The sequence below is a fragment of the Grus americana genome, chromosome 2, assembly GCF_028858705.1.
Source record: "Grus americana isolate bGruAme1 chromosome 2, bGruAme1.mat, whole genome shotgun sequence".
NCBI lineage: Eukaryota > Metazoa > Chordata > Aves > Gruiformes > Gruidae > Grus > Grus americana.
The window spans coordinates 120826153-120845013 of record NC_072853.1 but is presented as its reverse complement, the minus strand read 5'-3'; the positions used below and the strand labels follow the sequence as shown (position 1 = coordinate 120845013).

Genomic DNA, 18861 nt, shown 5'->3' with positions numbered 1-18861 from the left:
CCATTGGCAGAGGCGAGGGAATTCAGTGTAGGCGCTCAGGGAAGAGGGCTGTCCCATCATTTGAAAGTTGCTAAGTGACCAGGTTCTTACTAATGGTATAGAGGATTGATAAACTCAGTTACAAGTACGTGCAGAAATTTGGCAAACCTCGTGGTGTTTGAGGTTTTCATTTACAGCCTTTGATCCCGGAGGCAAATAGGTAAGGCATTTTCAAGGGCTTGCTAAGTCTTTTGACTCCAAGATTGTGTAGAAAAGCTGGAAAGGCTGAAAAAAGGCTCAAGACCAACAAAACTCAAATAAAAGCACAATGGGCTATCTGTTTGAGTACTCTTTTCTTGCCCTACTTGCCACTACCCTAGCAGTGATATTTTTGATGCCTGGTATTTGCCAACCTGGAGCTGCAATGTTCCCAGTGGCAGGGAAGGAGAATAGCCCGTGCTGGCTGCTCAGTCCCCAGGGCTTTTGCAAAACATTGCAATGAAAGTCAGGCCCTGCAAACCACAAGATTGCTGTAAAAATCAGGAGTTTTAAAAAGGGAGGTTTAAAAATAGGACAGGTGGGTTTTGTGGGAACTTGAGTCACTAATGCTGTACGCTTCTCTCTGCAGCTGCAATGGCAAAAGTTTTGAGTTGGGTGGGTAGGTTGGTTGAGGGTCTCTGGTGTGCTCATCTGCTGTGAGGGGACTCTGCCAATCAAGGATTCCCAAGGTGTGCTCAGCGCTCACCAGGTGAGCTCCTGGGTCTCTGGGCTTTGGCCAGCCTCCTTACCACCACCACAGGGATAGCAGCTGGCATGGGCCAGGCTGGAAGTTTAGGTGCTCAAGGGATGGCAAGAAGTCAGGCAGAGCCCAGGGCACTCTGCAGGTGTGCACTTCTGAGCCAGCTGTTCTCTCACACCTTCCTGGCGTGCTGCCTGGCAATGGGAATGGCTGCAGGGGCTCTCCCGGAGTGCTGCGCCACTGGGTTCATTAGGGTAAATCTCTCTTTATTGGGGTTTATGAGCAAGAGGATTCCCAGCCTGGCATATGGGCAGAGCTTTGCCATGCAGCCCTGCCTGATGTCTCACTCAAGGAACAGACCTTTTTGAACAGAACTTGGGATACCCATATTTCTAGTTTTCTTGGTTTTTTATGTATACATAACTTTTTTTTTTTCCATAAACACAAAAGGCACAAATGCTGTAGACACTGTGGTTTTATCTTCCATACACTGAAATAAGGAAGGGAGAGTAGTGAAAACAAATGGCAGAAAACTTACCAACTGGCGTGTCCTCAGATTTTCACCTGGGGCTGGGATATGGTTCACTTCAACGCAAACTTTATTCATGTCAGCCAGGACTGGGGTCAATCTTTGCTAAGCATCAAACTGATGCTAATAACTTTTCTAGTCATCTTGAATGTCCACTTGGTGCTCCTTGGTGTCTTATACTGTGTGTATGCTTTTAAAAGACATTCAGGTTTGGTCCATTTGTTGATAAACCACTACCCATTCAATATGAGAAGGTTATTCAACATCCAATTCCCGTGAGAGCAGCTCCTGCATTTGGTAGTCCTTGAGGATGGCTTGAAATAGGCGAAGATTGAGGCTTTGACGTATTCCCCAAAAGCCATTGCGTCTGTGATGGTCATGTCAGGGATGGAGAAGAGGTATCCAAGCACACACAGTCTGTCCCAGGCCACACATCCCTTCTGTGCTGCTGAGGAACATTGCATGGATGCCCTGTACCTTCAGGGAACAAGTTGTAAAAGGTGGGGCAGATGGGAGAGGGCCATGACCACATATATTTATCAGCCAATTCTCTCTTAGCCAAAGCTGTCATCTGTAAGAAGATATTTATTGCTTGTCTCTTCCTTGTCTTGAGGACTGGAAAGCAAAAGCTTTCATAGAGCAAACCAAACTGTGCAGTAGCTAACGCTGCATTAATAACTAGGAATAGCTGAAACTCTGAAGTGTCTGTTGGTATGTGCTTTTGGTATTGCTGGAGTACCTTGCCTGGTCTGCAGTAATTTTTGAGGTATACCCGGACATTCACCTGTTACCGTTGGGTGCAGCTAAAGTTGAGGCTTGCTTTGTTGTTTGGCTGCTGAATAAACTTCCTGAATTGAGTCACAACTTTATTGGTGCCTTCAGGAACGAAGCAGGCTCTATGATAGGCATAACAGACCAAAAACCAAAACTGGGACAAAAGCTGAGCTGCTTTTTTAACATAAAATAAATAACACAGGTGAAAGTAAACTGGAGCAGAACTGGTCCTATGCAAATTCCATGTATACCCCTCTCTGGGCACAGGCAGCAAGCACATTTCTAAATCGTCTGTGCTGGGCTGGGAGAGCCAAGGTGTTTTCTGTAGGTCCAAAACCAGAGACTTTTGAGAATATGGATGCAAATATTTCTTCCGGCAGTGTGGCGTCTATGGGGATGGCTGGCAATACTCATACATGCTAGTGACAAAACACCTCTATCTCTTTGTTTTTTCTTTCTTAGCTTCATTTTCGATCTCTCTTCATAAGGTGGATAACATCACAGTTATGATTAAAACGAGACCTGGTGTTTTAACAACCTGTCAAATTCGTCTTAAAAATCGCAGCGTGTCTGAACTCAAGATAAAGCCTGGGGAGATCGTGACTTTTACCTTCAGTTGTGGTAATCCGGAGAAGTATTTCATCATGGAAATTCAGAAAAATATTGGTAAGATACAGGGTTTTTTTCCCCCCAATGGTAATTTTCCTTCAGTAAAAATACATGCTTTTTTTTTCTTGTTACTATATTAAGGTATCCCCTATAATCTTGGGTAAAAAGAAATCTTTGAGCACTGATAAATAACCTTGAGTTACTGAAACTATGCAAGTTAAAGCAGTCTGTGTCATGGCTGGCAAAATTAATGTTAACTTGGCTGTTTCGGAAACAGTTAAATGATAGGTTGTTGCATCAATTCCTTGCTACATTCCCTTTTCCCACAGTTTATAAACCCATCAAAGAATCTTCTTTCCTGTCAAAAGCCTCTGAGCACCGATAATGACGTATTAGCCATATTATTTGTTTAACAGCTTGATTGCGTCTATAAGGGCAACAGAAACATTGAGGACATGCATGTGTTTCCTTGTATTTAATAAACATTATTGAAGGCAATAAACTGAAAATTTGCAAGTGTTGTAACTAAAGCTTTGTTTGCTTTTTTTTTACCCTGGATGTTCTCCCTGATGTACGTATGTTAATATACTCTTTAAAGGTATGAACATGTGCTACTTCTCAACAAGATCTCAAACTTCATTGGGCATCTAGTCTTTAGTAACATCTCTGTTATTTTTGGGGCAGTGTTCAAGGATAGTTGTCTTCACATTTTTGAGTTTTATTCATATGATTCATGTAAATAGTAGTGTTCACAATATTTCATGATATATTTGTAAGATGCATTTGTGATATTTCTTCTTTAAGTTGGCGCCTAGACATAAAGTATGCTTATTTTTAGTGTCCAGCTTGAAATACCGATAATTGTGGATTTTTCAGAGAAAGGTTTTCTAAGTTCTCCCCAGAATCCTGCAGTGGCAGTTGTTTTTATTCATGACCTCTGCAAAATCTGGAGCCCAGGTTGTTCATCAGGGCACCAGTGAAACAAAGATACAGTTCATGGCAAGCAGTGGAAAACTGAAAGATGAATGATTTGCCAGGAGTTCTCTGAGCAAGATGGGATAAAATTGGTTCCCTAGATCCACAATTTCCAGCTCTCCTGCCATTACGTTTCTTCCTTCTGCCCATTCAGTGCTTTACCCTATTCACTAAATACCTTCTAAATTCTTCAGCAAACAAGGCGGGAATACTAGAGACAATAAATTCCTTCCATTAGTCAACCTGACTAAAGCAGGTTTATCTTGTCTACTGTATGGGCTAGGAGTCCTGGTTAGAGATAGCATGTGACCATGTTACAGGAGTGTCTTTTAATGGATGGAGAAGGTTCCAGAGTGTATCATGGCTGTTCTCTCTCTGCATTTAGACTGTGTGTCAGGCCCGTGTCCCTTTGGAGATGTTTACCTTTACCCACCGGGGCTACCTCGCCTTAACAGGACTTTCATCTGGGACGTGAAGGCCAGTACAAAGGCTGGACTTGAACTGAAATTTTCTACCCCGTGGCTAAGACAGATTGAACCAGGAGAGAGGTGCCCCGATTCCATTAGCTACAACATCAACAGCTGTATCGATATGGCCACAGTCAACATTGGCACCTTCTGCAGGAACGGCTCGGTGTCTCGCGTCAAGCTGCTGGGAGGAGTCGTCATGTCTCTGCACCTCCCATGGGACTCATCTCTCAACAGCTCGGGCTTCAACATAGCTAACAGGGCTTCCATAAAACGTAAGTGCGGAGTAGTGTTTCCTCACCTGTAGCCACCTCGTGCAGATTGAGGCACAATTCTTCAAAACTTTCTTCTCGGGTAACCTTCTAGTTTCGGTGATGCTATCCCTAATTCCCTTCTACTTCATGTTTTCTAAAAGCTGTTGTTGGGTGTTTTTTAGTTTGGTAGCTCTTCTGGGGTCAAAATATCTTAGTTTGGTTAATAATTATGAAAACTACTGTGTTGCTGCTTTTGGTGTACATTGCTCGTTTTCAATCGTCTTTAAACTACCTAAAACTTAAACATACCTGCTCTATTGTTTTTGTGCTTTCAACTAGGTGAGACTAAATAGCATAATTAGAATGAGCCAAGAGAGTTATTTGCTGGCTGCAGTGTGTAGTTGGGTTTGTTTATTTTTAAATAAAGCTTCCTTAACTTGCTGGAGTCTTAAACCAGTGCCTCCCTTCAAGAGAGGAAGATGGGAGAAAGGGGAAGCAGTGCCTGGAAGGTACATGAGGCTGCTTAAATACAGCTATCTGTTTCAACCTGCACAGTAACATAAAACGTTGTGTAATAATCTTATTAAAATCCCTGGAATATTGTATAGCAATCAGTGGGTTACTTGGTGATCCTGTGACAAACCCTCTCTGGGAGATGTTCTTGCTCTTTACTTGAATTCTGGAGTTGTTGCCATCAGTTGTAGAAGGGACCTTGTCCAGGTTCAAGCTTCTAGAACACGAGTTTTTGTAACTCCTGGCACTCCTCGCAGTTGCACATCATCGCTGGAGTCCTAGAGCGGGACTGTAATCTCTGTGTACCCAACTTCACGCTGTCAAGAGTCTGCCAAGCATGAAGTGTCCTACACAGTCTTCATGGTTCACATTCATGTTTTATCATGCATATTTGAGGCTCTTTGCTGGTTTGTTTTTGTTAAATCTGGGAGGTTTTTGGATGGACAGCTCCATGCTGGTATAAAAGCTCGCATCTTTTGTTTCCTGAAACCCAATGAAGCAGAAGTAGTTGTCAGGTTGCATGTTTGCTCTTGTAAAGCCAGGAGCAGAAGTTGGAACTAGCATCTTTCAAAAAAAAAAAAAAAAAAAAAAGACAAAAAAAAAGACTGTTCACCTTCTTGAAAGGTGAACCCACTTAACTGAAAGTACAGCATGAATATAACCTTACCTTTTCTGTAATTGAAGACAAAAGCATCAACTCAAGTATGTTTTAGTCTAAGGGTTTTATAATAAACTAACCCATAGCTGAAATGGATGATCTCGCTGTCAAAATAGAAATACTCTGCTGCTGGGATGCTACATGCACCAATGTGTCTCCTTTAATTGCAACTTTTTTGGTATGGTTTTCTTCCCCCATGCTTTAGGGTTATGCATTATTGAATCCATTTTGAAGGGAGAGTCTTCAATCACCCTGATGTCCCCAAACTATCCACTGGGCTTTCCAGAAGACGAGCTCATGACGTGGCAGTTTGTGATTCCTTCCAACATGAGAGCAAGCGTCTTTTTCCACAACTACAGCCTCTCCAACTGCGAAAGGAAAGAGGAGAGGGTGGAGTACTACATCCCCGGCTCCCTCAGCAACCCAGAGGTGTTCAAGCTGAGCGACAGCCAGCCTGCCAATATCGCTGGCAGTTTCAACCTGTCCCTGCAGGGCTGCGATCAGGATGCTCAGAACCCGGGCATCCTCCGCTTGCTCTTCCAAGTCATCGTTCAGCACCCGCAGCTCGATGAGAGTAAGTACCTGCCTGCCCCTTCTGTTGCTTTTGCTTACAGATGCCTGGGCTCAGCAGCGCGAGGAAGATAAATTATGGGTTTTGTCATTTTTTTTCTTTTCTTGAACTTTGGGCCTTCCTTGAGTTTAAGGAGGTAGGTTGCTGAGGCCTGTTTTGCCACCCTGGGTACCACCGGCTGTCTTTATGGCAAGGCAGATGGAGATGCTGAAATTTGTAATTTGCAATGTAGTATAAAGCTCCATTGCAGATTTTACAATGTGTCTCGTAAGTGGAAAATTCCTTTCCTTTTCTAGTGCTCGCATCATGTAATTGAAAAATGCCTTTTACACCTGCAGTATCAGGTTTTGCATGTCGTATAAACAAAGCTAAGCACCGTGCAGCTTTTCCTTGCAATGCAAAATTGTCTTCATATTACTAATAGCATCAATATGCATTTTTCCTTCCTTTCTTCCTTCCTCCAAGTTTTATTTTGCTTCCTAGGGAAGCCTGAACATCTTCTAGCATGACTTTGTCACTCTAGACGTGGAAGCTGTCAATAAGATACTCCAATGATAATATCCCCTACACATTTGGATGTTCTTTAGGTTTCTTGATGCTTGTTGCTACACTAAGAAAATTTTTTTTTCTGTTTTCTTGCCCTAAATTCAGACAGGCTTAACACCATGGTTTGTAATACCACAGCATCTATCGAAAAACAGAAATAAAAGGCCTGGCTAGGTAATGAGCTATGAAATAAGTAATTTGTCCTCTAGCTTCTTAGCTCTGACCTCAGTTCATGGTGGAGGTTAATGGTCAAGGTGCCCTTGAGAGGAGCAGGTGGAGGGAAGTCCATGCTCTGGACTACCACTGCAGCAGGAGCTACTTAGCAGCTTTAAGTCATTTTAGAGGGAATGGAGTTTGAATAGCCTGTACCTTGAAGTCACGTATCCAGAAAGGGTCTGTAGCATCTCACCGCTGTAATCCTCAGTTTTTTGTCTAGTCTGGCTCTGTTCATGAACTGCAAATCCTCCTGAAATTGTTGTTAACCAAATCATGTTTGCTTACATTTATTTTGTGTTGCACCTTAGAAGCCAAACAGAGTGAAAACATTATGTTCACTTAATCAGCTTTATCTCCCTTCTACTTTGGAAAGCAAAGAGGAATTTTAATATATTCATGACCAGTAGATAAGATGATAATCACCTAAAAAAATAAAAAACAGGTTGTCATTTATGGAATGAAATGCAAGTAATAAACCACTCAGATTTGAGAGACAACAGTGGTTTCTCTAGGGATTTTATAGGATTTCAGGAGTGATTTCCTAGTTATATAAGCTCCATGAAAGATTCAAATTCAGCCCTCAGGACAGTATTGAAACTTTTATTTAAAAAAAGAAAAACAAAAAATGCTGTCTACAATGTGCAAGTTAAACATGACTTATTAAAAATGCATTGGTATCTGCATATTCTCAAAGCTTCCCGAACATTTGAGTATTCCACAGCTGTCTGCAATGCTTATCATTAAATAAAAGGAAAGTATAGCTCTTTCAAATCAAAATAATTTCTTGATCTAACCAGCTCTGTGTTTAGCTGCTGCTGCTGCAAAAAAGCAAACCTCTGAAGAATGAATAACCCTATGGTAGTAATCCTAGGTTCTGTGCCTGGTTGTGGCAATGGCTTGGAGATTTCCACCTCACCTCTTGTCTTTTTGTGTGCCTCATTTCTCATACAGAAGAAAGCTATTTTATTCACTTTCTGTTTATGCCTTTGAGATCCATAGATGAAAACAGAAAATGAAGAGTAAGAAGTATATATATATATTTTTTTTTTTGTTTAATCTTTCTTTGACATCAGAGACACATGCCTTGTTAACAGCATAAGGATGCTGTGTCGATCAGATAACTATCTTTCCACATGATAGTTAATCTTTGTGAGCTAGGCTATGGCCATGATCTTGGAATCTTTTTTTCTCTCTTTCCTTTCCTCTCCCCCTTCCAGATGTTGCAAGTATTTGCAGCTGTCATTAGCTTAGGTGGGAGAAGGTGTTTGTCATCCCTGCTTGCCCCTGTTGTTCTGACTTGCTGTAGCAAGTCATGTAGGATATCACAGCCTTGCAGAACGGCTGAGGTTGACAGACTTCTGGAGATCATCTAGTCCATCCTCCTGCTCACACAGGGACAGATAGAATAGGTTGCCTAGGACTGTGTCCACCTGGGTTTTGAGTATCTCCAAAGACTTCACAATTTCTCTGGGGAACCTGTTCCAGTGTTTGACCACACTTGCATTATTTTTGGATTTTTTTTTTTTTATGCTTAAGCAGAATTTCCTGTATTTCAGTTTGTGCTTCTTGCCCTGTCACTGGGCACCATTGAGAAGAGTCTGGCACCATATTGTTTACACACACGCGCACACATCCCCCTGAGCCACCTTCTTCAGCTTAACAGTCCCAGCTCTCTTGGTCTCCTCTCGTATGACAGGTGCTCCAGTCCCTTAAGTGTCTTTGGCCTTATTCCAGTACATCCATGCCTCTCTTGTACTGGGGAGCCCAGAACTTGACCCAGCACTTGCAGATGTCTCACCAGTGCTTTAGCAGAGTGGGAGAATCACCTTGCTCAACCTACTATTGATGCTTTCAAGCATAGCCTAGGTAGCTGTTAGCCACCTTTGCTACACCGGCGTGTTGCTGGCTCATATTCCACCTGGTGTCAGCCAGGACCTCCAGGTCTTTCTGCAAACCTGCTTTCCAGCCCCACTCTTGCAAACTTGCTGAGGGTGCACTCCATCCCATCATCTGTCCCGCTAGTGAAAATGTTAAGCAGTTTTGGCCTTGGTACATGCCTCCTTAAGCAGATCTTTGAGTTGAATCTCAATGTTTGAGAGAGGGTGCCAGGGACAATGGTCGCTGTATGCACCCGGGCACCTCAGGACCAGCGAGGTCAGAGGGACTTATAGCTCTTGTGTGGTGGGGTATGGGGAAACAAGTGGACTGCAAGAGAAGTGGAGGCCAGTGTTGAGGAAGGGGAAGGTGCTCTTTACTTTTCAGTGTTATCTCTGCCAGCCCTCAGGTTTGTTTTTTACAGCTAGTCAGAAAATATTTCTGGAAGAATGATTTTGAGCAATTAAATGGAAGGGCAGTGTGGTAGTTCAGTCATGCTGTTGAAGGAAACCAAGCAGTCTAGCAAGGCTTGGTCCTCAGCCTTCCCACCAACATGGTGACAGACTTTGATAATTTGTGGCATTTCTGTATGCTTTGAACTGCCAAACAGAAGAGACTTTTAGGAAGTGTCTTTGGAGGCTCCAGTGACCTTCATGATGACTGCCAGCACTTCTGCTGAAGTACAGTACTTGGCAGTTTTTTCCCTTTTGAACCATATTGGTACTTGCATTTAAATTAGCTTAATCTTTACTGACTCCAGACAACCAGATGTGCTTAATTACTGACTTTGGACAATTTTCTTCAGCTTGGCTCTGAAAAACCTAAACTAACAAAAAGTTAGCTGAGATGGCAATCTTGCAATAAATACAAAATTTGAGAAAGGAGAACCTTTTTTCCAATTGACTGTTGTGTGATCAGTAGAGCTGACTTTAAAAGAAATACAAGAAAACTCTCAGGGAAAACAAATCTAACATAGTTGGTTGAGCTCCTTACATTATAGCCTAACCTGTGCAAAAGAGGCTAGCATACATATTACCCTGTTGTAGCTGGAAAGTGGTGGGGAAATGGGTTTTGTGTGTGGAAAGGCTCAAACGTCTAAATAAGAGTAGTGATACGATACTGTCCAAGTTTGTTTTCTTAGCTAATATAGAAATAGCTATAACAGCTGCTCGTGTAATGGAGTGAGAAGAGATGGAGGAAGTTCTGCTTCACACCATGCTTCTTGCCAGTAATTACTCTGGAGTGTTTTTCGTTGCAGATGTCACCCATTTGGTTGACCTGAGCAAGGAATGGAATATGACTGTAACGATACACTTCGAAGGGTGGCCCAGCCACATCCCGCTCATGTCTGAACCAATATGCCTTATCTGTAAGGATCCTCGCACCTGCGACCGCGTCATGACTTTAGTGTCTGGCACTGTCTACAAGATCTCCTTTCTGTGCAAGGACTTGTCCCGTCTGAGGATCACAGCTGAAAAAGGCATAAGTATGACAAAAGTGGCTTAATGTTGTTTCCTAGGGAATGCTTTTGCACGCTTTTCCCCAGCGGTCAGCCAAACCTTTTCTCTTGTTTGGGCTTTAAATAGGGTGAGGTTGGAAACGAGGTGTCAGCCAGCTGGGGGACGGGTACAGTGAATCTGGAGATGACCTTGCTGTTTGCCACGTCATTCTACCTTTAAAAATAGAAACTGCGTAGCTATTCCTAGAAGGGAAAGGACAGAAGGCACCTAAGAATCTTCTTGCTGAAAACTGTAAAATAGGGAAACAGAACAGGAGAGCCATAAATCTGCCCATGAAAATCTAGGACCAAGGTGGCCACCAGGAATGCATTTTGTGCTGCTCTCATGTCCACTTGGTGTAGAGTTTTCCCAAATGCTTTCAACTACCAGTAGAGAAAGAGTTTTAAAGCATATATCTGGACTTTGGCTAGTTTGCAATTGTGGCCCAGTCAGCCAGTGATACAGCAAAAGTAATATCTTGAGTGAGAAATTTTGAATGTTTGTGTCTGTTGGTTTCTTTGGCATCCTGCACCCTTTTAAGGAAAGATCTTTAACTACAAATGATAGATGTTTGGGTAAAGGTTACTAAGAGAGGGTAAACGCTTATCTGTGTCTGTATCACAAAACTGACAGTACTCTGTTACGCAGGAAAACTTGCTTTTCCTAAATATTTCCTCTGCAAGAAAAATACAACCCTTGGGACTTGTTTTTGTGATCGCAGGCTGTGTTGATCTTCGGTGGTGTCAGAAGAAGATCTATTCCCTTTCGGTGCCCAAGGCTATTACCCAATTGCCGATTGGACTGCATAAGTTTATTTGGAGGCTCTTGGCTCCTGATCTGATCAACATAGAAATTACATCTCCGTCCTTGAAACTTCAGCAGCACATCCCAGAGCAGAGGTGCAACACAAGCTACAGTTACGGCATTGTTAGTGCCACCTCAGAGACGGAGTTGAATGTTGGTGTATTCTGTCCTGGTGGATCCATAGAAAAGATTCAGATGAGGAATAATGTCACCATATCCTTAAAAACATTTGGTAAAGGATTCCTCAATGAGTCTAACCATCAGGATCTGAAAATGTCTTTTGTGCCACATATTAAAGGTAAGGCAGTGGTTTGTACTATTTTGTTGTACAGTGTCGGATCTGTCAATATGCTTGTTAGAGCACATATGAACAAAGAGAGATAAGAGTTCAGTTCTTTAGAGTCTAGTCCTGGAGCCATTGCTAAGATCGATCTTTATCTGAATCAATGAGGTGGCTTATTCCTGGAAGAAGGAAGGACCTTTGTGCTCCATATGGCAGATAGTTGTTTGTGGGAAATTCTGCAGATATATCTGTGCTGATTGGGATAATTACTGATGTGAAAGGGGTGATAGATGAGTTGTATTGCTGATTTTGAGGTGCAGTTGACTCTGTGAATTTGCTAGTCACTGGTATAAGTGACACTTTTTTATTGTGGAGAAGAAAGACCAGATAATTTTACGTGCTGAAAGAGAAAGTTTGTTTTTTTTAAAAAAAAACACAACTAAATATCAAAACTAAGTTTTCAGTCCTTTATTCTTTTCCTTTACTACAGATGAGTGCATTTTCACTGTAAGTCCAGATCCAAAAGCTAAAGTTTACTTGCAGACTCCCAACTGGCCATACGGTCTACCTCCTTATGTCTCCATATCCTGGCACGTCATCGTGCCCAGTAAGCAAGTTGCCCACCTAGGGTTCTCCAAGGACCGCATGGGCATTGCTTGTGAGACGGGCCGTGCCTATGTCAACATAAAGGAAGAGACATCGGGGGCAGAGGAAACTGTGCGCCGTGAGGATGAGCTTCTGCCCGAGCCCCGAAATATGTATCACGACTTCTGGGTAAATGTCTCCAACTGTAAACCTGTGGATAAGACGCAGCTGACCTTGCAGTTCTGGGTGACTTTTGCTGACAAGCAGATAGGTGAGTCCTGTAAGGTTGTGGTGGTTTGCTTTCTGCTCATTTCCTTGCTTTCCCTTGGGGGAACAGTAATGGATGCTGGCCCACCTTGGCGCTGGGTTTTATGAGATCCTTGCCTTTAGAAATACCTGTCCCTCAAACTTCTGAGAGTTACAGCTGGGTACTTCTAGAGGCTGGGGAGGAAGGAGAGCTTTTAATGTGATTGGGTTTGGGTTTTTTTTGAGATGGGATTGCAGGGCTCAGAGGGAGTAAGACTGGATTTTATTTTCTTTATTTAATTTGGCTTTTTAAATTGGAGATCACAGCCAGAAAGTATAAGAAGATCAAGTGATGTTTTTTCCCCTCCCAGGGTCACAGACCAGGTGAACAACTGGGGATTTGATTATGCAAACGTATTCATCCAAGTAGTTTTTACTTTGTGTTAGCAGTTCAATTAGTCTCAGTGTTCACATGAGCAAGAAGTCATCCCTGGGGCAGTTCTGACCATTTAGTGGAGAGTGCACTGACTACTAACAGCAAAATCTGGATTCTTGATGTCTTTCATCTCCCTGAAACATAAATAATTAAAAAAAAAAAGGCATTTTTCGGATAGGCTTTGCTCATGTAAATTTGCTTCACATTTGCACTTCATCTGTGTGAGACTGCTGTCTGTAGAAGTATTTACACAGGCTAGAACTAAAACAGTATCAAATTAATTTCTATTTTTTCCCTCTTTTTCTTTTTTTGTAACGTATAGTTCTTCTAACATGCAGCATTTTTCTTTGCTCACATGTGGACTTTCCTGATCAATTTTATGATTCTTAAAAAACCTTCCAGGTCAACAAGCATGCTCCAGGTCAAAACCCACACAATTTGTGTGTTTCAGAGGAAAGGATTGTATTGACAGGAAGTTGGTGAAATGTCACTGTTTCCTTTGTTGAGTCCCTCTCTGTCTCTCTCTGCACTTTTTTTTTTCTTCCCTGCCTATTCAGCCAGAGGCACATGAGATGTTGCAGGTAAGTTTCGCAGCCAGTGAACTGTGTTGAATTCTTGGAGGTGGGTGGTGGGTTGGTTGGGTTTTTTGGTTGTGCTCCACTGCTAGCAGCAGGAGTTTGTCATTGCTTGGCCTCCGACCTCTTGGAAATGGCTTGTGTTACCCTGCGGTGAGCACAGCTTGGAAACTCCTGCTCTGCCAGCAGCTAGTATGCTTAGAAACTCTTGAGGAGGTTCAAACCTAGCTGGCTTTTAGGAGAAAGCTGAATGTTTTCTCTCTCTCGCTCAGTGTCCTTGTACCTTGTCTGTTTGCAGACCTAGGAGTGATACTTGCTGTGGTGGCTGGGGCTGGAGTTCTCGTGGCTATTGGACTCACTGTGTGCTGCGTTAAGAAGAAGTAAGTTCGTAATTTGGCATGTGTAGCTTAGCAGTTCAAGGAGGCATTTCAGGAGAGCTGCTGGGGCCTCCGTTTCACGTGTTGATATAAATCCCTTGATTAAGCGTCTGAAGCATGAGGTGGGCAACGTGCTGGTGGTTGAAGTTAGTGCACCTCCAAGAATGCTGCTTTACTCTAAATTGATTGACTTTAAGAGTAGAGCACCATTCCTTGAGTTGCATTACTTCCACCCCTGTGCATTGCCTATTGGCTTTACTTAGCACAGGCTTCTGGCTGTCCTGGAAGTAAGGTATTGGTTGGATTTAGTCAGCAATTCCTGTGAAACGAAGTCGCAATGAATGCGGTTGCTGTGCCTGTGGCTCTAGACAAGGCTTTGTTCAGACAAGCTGTAAACTCACTCAGATATACTAAGAGCTATCTTTCATCTACATGACCTCCAGCAACTTCTTCTGGACTTCGCACATCAAGTGGGAGCATTTTTCTGTGAAATGAGCCCATGGAGAGAGAAGTAGGTTGCGCAAAGCAGATGTGTATAGCATTGTTGATGCAAGCAGAGTCTTAAGGTATCGGTAGCTTGGGGTTTCTGATACATGTACACTCAGTGCTGGCAGGGTGATTGCCTCCTGAAGCTGTAGAGCTGGAATTAATTTGTGCAATATGATGATTAGAGCAGTTGTGAGCACGGGAAAGACTTTACAAATACAGGCTTAAAAATCTTCAGTTCAGCCTTTGTTTGGTCTTCCTACCTTAGGGACAGTCACTCCAGAAAGTGCAATCCAGAAAAATTCATTCGACACTTATAGAGGACCCACTGTTTTACTGGTCTTCAGCAACTCTCAGCCTTGTTTTGTGAGGATCTGATGGCCTCTGGTCCTATTAGTGTTTGTGGATGTTGGGAGACTCTGTACTCCGCACAGCTGGCAACCCTGTACTTGGGAGGCCGTTGGAGTTAATCTTGCAAACTTCAGGGTCAGCAGAACAGCAGTAGGTAACTAAATACTGTGAAATTATTTTCTGTTTTGCAAAAAAACCCCAAACATGTCTAGACTCAAGAGTTGTTTTTCCAAAGACTGCAAGTAAAGCCTTCAATGTAGGCTGCCTGAGCCTGGGTGGTTGGGATGGGTAAACAGAAGCTGCTGTTATTGAGTTCAAACACCCCAGCCATGCGTTGTTCTGAACTGTTAACAATTTCAACTCTGCAACAGGAAGAAGAAAAGCCAGAATCCCATGGTGGGAGTGTACAATTCTAACGTGAATACCCAGGTGCCTGGAAAACGAGGCTTATTCCCAAAAGAGAGGAAAAACAACGAGTCTCATGTCTATGCAGTTATTGATGATGCTGTGGTCTACGGGCACTTGCTGAAGGAATCCAATGGCTCAGTCACTCCAGAAGTTGATGTGTACCGGCCTTTTGATGGACCTGTTGGTAGCTTGCCACCTTCTCCACCTCCATTCTCCTTTAGAAAAGACATTAAACGCTCTTCTATCACTGAGGAACCTCCACCTCTGATGGACACAGACCATGACACTTACACATTTGCTCATCAGAAATCAGGACAACCAGAGGACAATGGAGATACAAATGAAAAGTATAATGGAGATACGAGCATGTCCTTGCTGGAAAATAAGGAACAGGATGGTTTAGTGGAGTAATTCTATGCCAGGTATAGCAGTTTCCTGTGGAATACAGGTGACCATAAGGACAAGGGTCTAGGAAAAAAAAGATTAAGATGAGTGGTGTTATCAAATGTGTTTTGATGTTGTTTTATTTTGTGTATGTGTTTGGTTGTTTGGTTTTTTTAAACTTCAGCTGTTGATAGCTTTCAGTTTGAGTGAACATCTAGCAAACTCAAACAGTTGAGACACTCCTGGACTGCACGCATTTCTGGTTGTGAAACAGGTGGCAAAGGTATGCTCCTGCTTTTTATTATTAAGCCATCAGGAAAATAAATTCCTAACTTCCAGCTTAAATAGACGGGGGAAAGTGTTTTGTCCAGTATCTCCTCCTCTCTCAAGTCATTTTTTTTCCTGAGTGTTGGTTGGTGATTCCTGGAAGGTGTAGGCTACACCACCATCTCAAGGCAGCTCCAGGTTGCACAGTTGTCTAAGCAATCTGCTAATGTCTGAGCAGAGGAGGGGATGCTGTCATTTCCACTACTTGCTGCTTGAAAATTCATCATATTTAGCATGCTGGTGGCTGTGCAAGTATAGTGAAAGACCACGTAAGCCTCCTGGAAGAGCACTGTGTGTGTAAATCAGTGTGAAGGCTTGAGCTTGGGCTCTTCTAGTTCAGAAGTTATGGGCTTTCTCTAATTTCCATCTGATGTTGTTATACTCGGATAGCACTGTGTGAACCTACACCATAACTGTATTTTCTCTGCTTTTTTTACAAAAAACATTTCAAAAGTCTAAACCAATTTGTGCTTCTGTTCAGATGCTTGTAGCATTCATATTTTACTAATATCTTGTGCTTTTGACTCAAGTAAGAGTAAGGATTCAATGAAGAAATAATGGTGTGGTCATCCAGCTGTTTACTAATGCTTTTCACTTCACCTGTTAGAGATGCTTGGTTAATAAGGATTAAAAAAGAGGGAAAGAAAACATTGTTTCCAGCAGGTGGTTTCTCCGACATGCAAAGAATGAGAGTCAATCCATAAGGAAAGCCTAGATTTACTTTTTTTAATCAGTCTGAATTTAACAACCATGTTGAAATGATGGTGGGGACAGCTCTTGATTTCTAGCGGGACTTACTCTTCAGTCATCTAGCTGCCTTTGAAAGCCACCTCTTGAAATGAGGTAAAATAATAGGTCTCACTTTTAAATGCTGTAGTTACCATGCACCTCAGTTTCTGTGCCTCTTAAAACTTGAGGGTCAGATCTTCATGCAGAGGACTACGGGTATTTGAATAAAGTTACTTTTTATATACAAACATCTGGCTTGTCCGTGTGTGCAGCACTAGACCCAATGACTTGAGAATTTCTCTCCAAATGGTTTATCGTGACTGTTTCTTGTCTAAGGATACACGGAAGGGCCATAAAACTCTTAAAACATGTTGCACGGCAATAATGTTAAACATATAATAATAATGTCTAAAATGAAAATGTCTTTATTAGAAACCTTACTGTTTACATCAAAAAAGAATGTGGATTTCTTCCTGTGTTAACTATGCTGACATTGCAAATCGACTATTTATGTCAAGTGTGTGTATTTAACAGTGTATACCATTATGCTGCTTGGACCACTACAAGATTCAATATAATGGTGTATCTGACTTGGTTTTCTGTAGCATATAGGAAAACACGTGCCAGCTAAAAGTGCCTTTTAATTGTTTCAGGTATTTTTCTGCTTATGTTTATCACTTTTAATATAGAAATGTGTATTCCTACATCTCTGGCTAGTCACTGGGATCACATATTTCAAAGTGTACTGGGTCATTTTAATGTCATTTGAGAACTTAAAAAGATTTCTGCAATACTGATAACTTTTTCTCAGGTAACTGAATTGCCACAATACATTTTTGTCATGGTAGTCCAGTTGTGCATTCATCTGGTCAATGTTTTTCACGTCTCATTCCTTTTTAGTAAAAAAGAAGTCTGTAAGAGAAATTCAAGGCTGTCTCATCCCTCTAGCTCGGTTTCTGCAGTTGCTTAGATGATATTTTTTTACTTCATGGTCTTTCTAACCAACTGAAGAAAATGTAATGGAGGTTGGGCTTTTGTTCACAACCTCTTGATCTTTGAAGAAGAATATGATGCTTGTTGACTGCGGTTTTTTTATTCTATTTTAACTCGGCTTTTGGTATGGCAATATAAACCTTAGTTTACAGTTGTTTCCAGTCTAAGGTTGACTTTCACTGTGCTTACTTTGGTATGTTTTTAGAGTTAAGAGTTCAGGCAAAAATTCCAGTTCACTTTTCATTAACAGAAAGTTGTGACTTAATTTTTTTTTAAAAAAAATAAATAAAATATAATGATACTACCAGCTGGAGTAACTAGTGTGTCTTTCGTGTGTGTGCGTAAACTCAGCCTCAAGTATTTTGCTGTCTGACTGTTGGTAGCTATGCCATTGCCCTAGATGATAGACATGAGTTTCTAGAGAACCTAGTTTGCTGGGATAATATACTGCTTATTCTGTGTGTTGTTTTTCTCTCATAGCCAGTGATACACTATTAATTGCTGGTTTTAAAGGCATGTGTTTAGATCGTTGGGGAGAAGGGTTGTAAAATATTTAAAGCTCTCCGTATAAAAATAAATGGTTCAGCGCCTTCTCGGTAGGGTCATGATGTTCGTAATTTATTCACACCCGACTGACACATACAATTGAATTCCAAATTAATTTCTTTTCAGGGATAATAGCATAAAAGTACATTTTATGACTAGTGATTCAGCCCAGAAGAGACCTTTATGAAAATGTGTGAAGCCCTTTTTTTGTTCTAAATTAAAGTGCATGGAATCAGTACGTACTGACTGCTTTCTTGGTTTGTTATTTATTTTGAGGCAAGTTTAAAGCACACAGAAAATGGGGTTTGAAATCCTCACTACTCAGGATCCCAGTAACTGCTGGAAATGGATCCTAGGCTGAATTAGTCAGATCTACTCTTGGAAGGCATAGGAAACTCAGCAAGGATTGGCCAGTCCCTAGGCCTTCTCCAAAATTGCCACTTACTATGAATGTAAATGAAAGTACTTATCATTTGGATCTTCAGCCAGCCAGTGTCTAATTGTGGGCTGCAGGGTACACAAAGATGGGAGCAAATCTGTCTCCCCAAGAACTTTGAAGCTAGAGACTTAAAAAAAAATAAAAATTAGGATTCATTCCTTTAGTATAAATGGCTTTCTACATCCGACTTAGTGATTGGTTTATTTTTGATGAAGGATAGCAAAAGCTAAAAGCTTCCCAGCAATTAAGTAAGCATGGGTTACCTAATTTTCTTTGAAACTGAGGAATTCTGGTGTGGAAAACCAATCCAGCCTGAAGAAGGGGACAGTCCTTCTACAGGGACTTAGAAATTTCTGGCATGTTGTTTCAGCAGCATAAATAAAGCATGACAAATTGAAACAATTAGCAACACTCCTACCATATAAAAGGATTTTTTTTGTGGTTTGGGCTGCATCCATCTCTTGTATTAAAGAATTGCTACACTGCTGCAAACAAGTCAGGCATTATGCTTCTAGGCAAGATGAATCTTCGAAAACTGAAGGAACTGCTTTGTCTCTTGCTTCATTTGTGTGTGTGTGTATTTTATAGATAGATGTGTGTCTTTATCCTGGTACCACTGCTATAGTCACTCATAGCTGTAGAAAGAGTTCCATGATGCATCCTCTCAAAGATGCTCTAACAGAGCAAT

At 41.8% G+C, this 18861-nt stretch overlaps 1 protein-coding gene across 2 annotated transcripts in view; it reads left to right on the top strand.

Annotated features, from left to right (window-relative positions):
* CDCP1 (CUB domain containing protein 1) overlaps positions 1 to 17449 on the top strand; it is a 35796-nt gene extending 18347 nt beyond the window's left edge. The window contains exons 2-9 of one of the 2 annotated variants that reach the window (XM_054817790.1): positions 2484 to 2687; positions 3991 to 4347; positions 5703 to 6071; positions 9964 to 10191; positions 10926 to 11306; positions 11782 to 12147; positions 13432 to 13513; positions 14719 to 17449. In XM_054817790.1, coding sequence (XP_054673765.1) covers positions 2484 to 2687; positions 3991 to 4347; positions 5703 to 6071; positions 9964 to 10191; positions 10926 to 11306; positions 11782 to 12147; positions 13432 to 13513; positions 14719 to 15166 — 2435 coding nt within the window. In that variant the 3' untranslated portion in view covers positions 15167 to 17449. The remainder of the gene's footprint in view (positions 1 to 2483; positions 2688 to 3990; positions 4348 to 5702; positions 6072 to 9963; positions 10192 to 10925; positions 11307 to 11781; positions 12148 to 13431; positions 13514 to 14718) is intronic. The other variant, XM_054817791.1, reaches the window with a different exon arrangement.
* The last annotated feature ends 1412 nt before the right edge of the window (positions 17450 to 18861 follow it).